The sequence below is a fragment of the Olea europaea genome, unplaced genomic scaffold (genome assembly GCF_002742605.1).
Source record: "Olea europaea var. sylvestris unplaced genomic scaffold, O_europaea_v1 scaffold4818, whole genome shotgun sequence".
Classification (NCBI taxonomy): domain Eukaryota; kingdom Viridiplantae; phylum Streptophyta; class Magnoliopsida; order Lamiales; family Oleaceae; genus Olea; species Olea europaea.
Genome location: NW_019263133.1, coordinates 5,641 through 8,802, shown reverse-complemented (window position 1 = coordinate 8,802; position 3,162 = coordinate 5,641). Strand labels below are relative to the sequence as shown.

The following is a 3,162-nucleotide window of genomic DNA, read 5'->3' as shown; positions in this document are numbered from 1 at the left end:
TTTATTTATTTATTTTCATCAAATAGAAGTTAGGAATAATAAATTGAGTACTAAAATATAGTCCTCATGGGAACAATAATCCGGACTCAAAAAGTCCACTCTACTAGTTATGATCCGTCCACTTGTGAGATAAAATCGACTACAAGTTTTTGGCGCCGTTACCGAGGACTATTTCTTTTAGTCTTAATTATTTTATTTTTTTTATCTTATTTTCAATTGTTATTTGATTTGCTTATTTTCTTTTATTTACAGAAAACTGTGTTCATTATATGCTCTGTGTCCAAGGCGACGATCTTGAATCGTTTGATTCGGAAATAGAATGTACCTTTAGACGAAGACACAAGAAACACAAACAAAAATAGCAACATCAAATAGCTGACAATCTAAATAATCTTATCCTTATACAGCCAATCAGACAAATGGCCGCGAGAGATCAATAACAAGAGCAAAGGGAAGTAAATGAAAGGGACTTGCCAATTCTACGTTTTTGATGCCTATAGCTGCACCTGCGCGGTCCAGCATAGTATATCCAGATTTTGGGGTAAACAACTTCCAGATACGGGTTGATTGGATTAATTTGATGAGTAACACTCTGTAATTCTCCGGGTTATCTCATGAGAATCCAAACACACACATATCTCAAGGTTTCTTAGGAATTACCAGAATTGTCATGCTCCTGGGCTTAATGAGGACGCCATCAAGCTGCGATTATTCTCATATACATTGAAAGATGCATCATTGGAATGACTGGATGCTGAACCGAATGGAAGTATTACCACATGAGAGGAACTGATCAGGAAATTCTGCATTAAGTTCTCTCCACCAACTAAAGTAGCAAAAATCAGGCTGAAAATTCAAACATTTCAACAGAAAGATGGGGAGAGCTATCACGAAGCATGGAACAGATTTAAGGAGTTGATGAGGAAGTGTCCAAATCATGGGATCACTATTGGAAATCAAGTGCAGTATTTCTACACGGGATTTTCACCACTGTCCAAATCTAAAGTGGATTTCTCTGCAGGCGGATCGATCATAAGGAAATCAATGCAACAATATATTGATCTATTTGAGTTGATTGGTATTACTCATTCCATGTTTTCATCATAAAGAGTGGTGCTTCCAAAAGCAGCGGGAATATATGAATTTAACAGCACAGCATCTACTAACACCTAAATAGCAGCATTGACAAAACAAGTAGAGTTATCGGTGAAGTCACAAACAAAAGGAGCACATGTAGTGATATCCAGTCCATCATATGAAAACTACGGGGCAAATCATCTAACAGAAAATTGCACATCTTTGGGATTTCCAGAGGAACAAATCAACTTCATTCAAAATGGCTCTCGAAATTTTAATCCCTTTTCACAAACATATAACCTAGGATGGAGGTAACACCTAAACTTCAGATGGTCGGATAATCAGCAAGGGAGCAGTTCAAACAATAACCAGCCAGAGAAAAAACTAAGTTTGGGGGAGATGTTTAACCAATACATGCAAAAGACAGATAAGGTGTTCCATCAGATTGACACTAACTTTGAGAATCAGCAAGAATCTATCAAGAAATTGAAAACTCAAATTGGACAGATAGCTCAACAGCTTGCAGAACGCCCACAAGGGACATTGCCAGGCAACACAATGGTCAATCCAAAAAAGCAAGTGCAAGCTATTACAACCAGAAGTGGGGTATAACTTCCAGAGATACATATGAAGAGACCAGAGAGAAAAGATAAAGAAATAATGGTTGAAGAGGCTGAGAAAGAAACAGAGTCTGAACCACTAACTAATTAGAAACACGAAAGGAAAGAAACATCCATAGTTAGAGCACCAAGCCCCGTGAAAGCTTATGTGCTACCAATTCCCTTTTCTCAAAGGCTACAAAGAAAGAAGTTGGATAAACAGTTTGTCAAGTTTGTGGAGATTTTTAAGAAACTGCACATAAATATTTCATTTGCAGATGCAATAGCCCAAATGTCCAGCTATGTAAAATTCTTAAAGGAGATCTTGTCTAACAAAAAGAAGTTGGAAGAACATGAGACTGTCTGCCTAAAAGAGGAGTGCAGTGCAATTCTATTGAAGAAGCTACCTCCTAAATTAAAAGACCCAGGGAGTTTCACGATACCTTGCATAATTGGTTCTAATTATTTTGAACATTCTTTATGCGATTTAGGTGCTAGTGTTAATTTGATGCCTCTCTCTGTTTACAGATCTCTTGGATTAGGAGAAGCAAAACCTACAATCATCTCTTTGCAACTGACTGACAGATCGATCAAACGACCGAAGGGGATTACTGAAGATGTGCTAGTCAAAGTTGACAAATTTATTTTTTCGACTAACTTCATTATTTTGGACATGAAGGAGGATTCAAACATTCCTCTGATCTTTGGAAGAACTTTCTTGGCTACCGGAAGAGCACCGATTGATGTTTATGATGGAAATATGATTATTAGGGTGGACAATGAGCAAGTCATATTCAACGTGTTCAAGGCGATGAAATATCAATTGACTTCAGACGCTTGTTGCCAAGTAGATGTTCTTGAAGAGCTTGTGGCAGATATATTTGAGGCAGAGCATCAAACAAATATTTGTGAGGCAGAACTTGTTAAACCGGAAGCAACAAATGCAGGAAAAGCTGAATGTGTTGTCAACTTGACCGAGTAACCAATATGAAGGAGACATTGGTAGTATGAATCTCTTGGTGACAACCCTTCCCCCTGGTACCCTCAGTGGAAAAAGGCACCTACTCTTAAACTAAAGCCTTTACCTTCAGATCTCCGAAATACATATTTGGGAGATGCTACAACACTTCCAGTAATCATCGCAAATGACATGACAAGGGAAGAGGAGAATAAATTGTTGGAGGTACTCAGGCAGCACAAAACGGCAATTGGATGGACAATAGCTGACATCAGAGGAATCAGTCCAACTCTTTGTATGCACAAGATTTTAATGGAGGACAGGTCAAAGCCATCAGTGGAAGGACATCGCAGATTAAATCCAACCTTGAAAAAAGTAGTGCAAAAAGTAATGTTGAAATTGTTGGATACATGTATTAACTATCCCATCTCTGATAGTTCTTGGGTGAGTCCAGTACATGTGGTGCCTAAAAAGGGTGGAATTACTGAGAGAAAAATGAGAAAAATGAGCTGATACCTACACGGTTAG

The 3,162-nt window shown here is 38.1% G+C and overlaps 1 protein-coding gene across 1 annotated transcript; it reads left to right on the top strand.

The window, feature by feature from the left end:
* Positions 1-66: 66 nt before the first annotated feature.
* On the top strand, positions 67-2,658 carry LOC111388295. The gene is made up of 6 exons (XM_023012975.1): positions 67-145; positions 253-321; positions 408-455; positions 501-594; positions 1,407-1,683; positions 1,789-2,658. Exons 1-6 carry the CDS (start codon positions 67-69, stop codon positions 2,656-2,658), a joined length of 1,437 nt encoding a protein of 478 aa, XP_022868743.1.
* Positions 2,659-3,162: the final 504 nt, after the last annotated feature.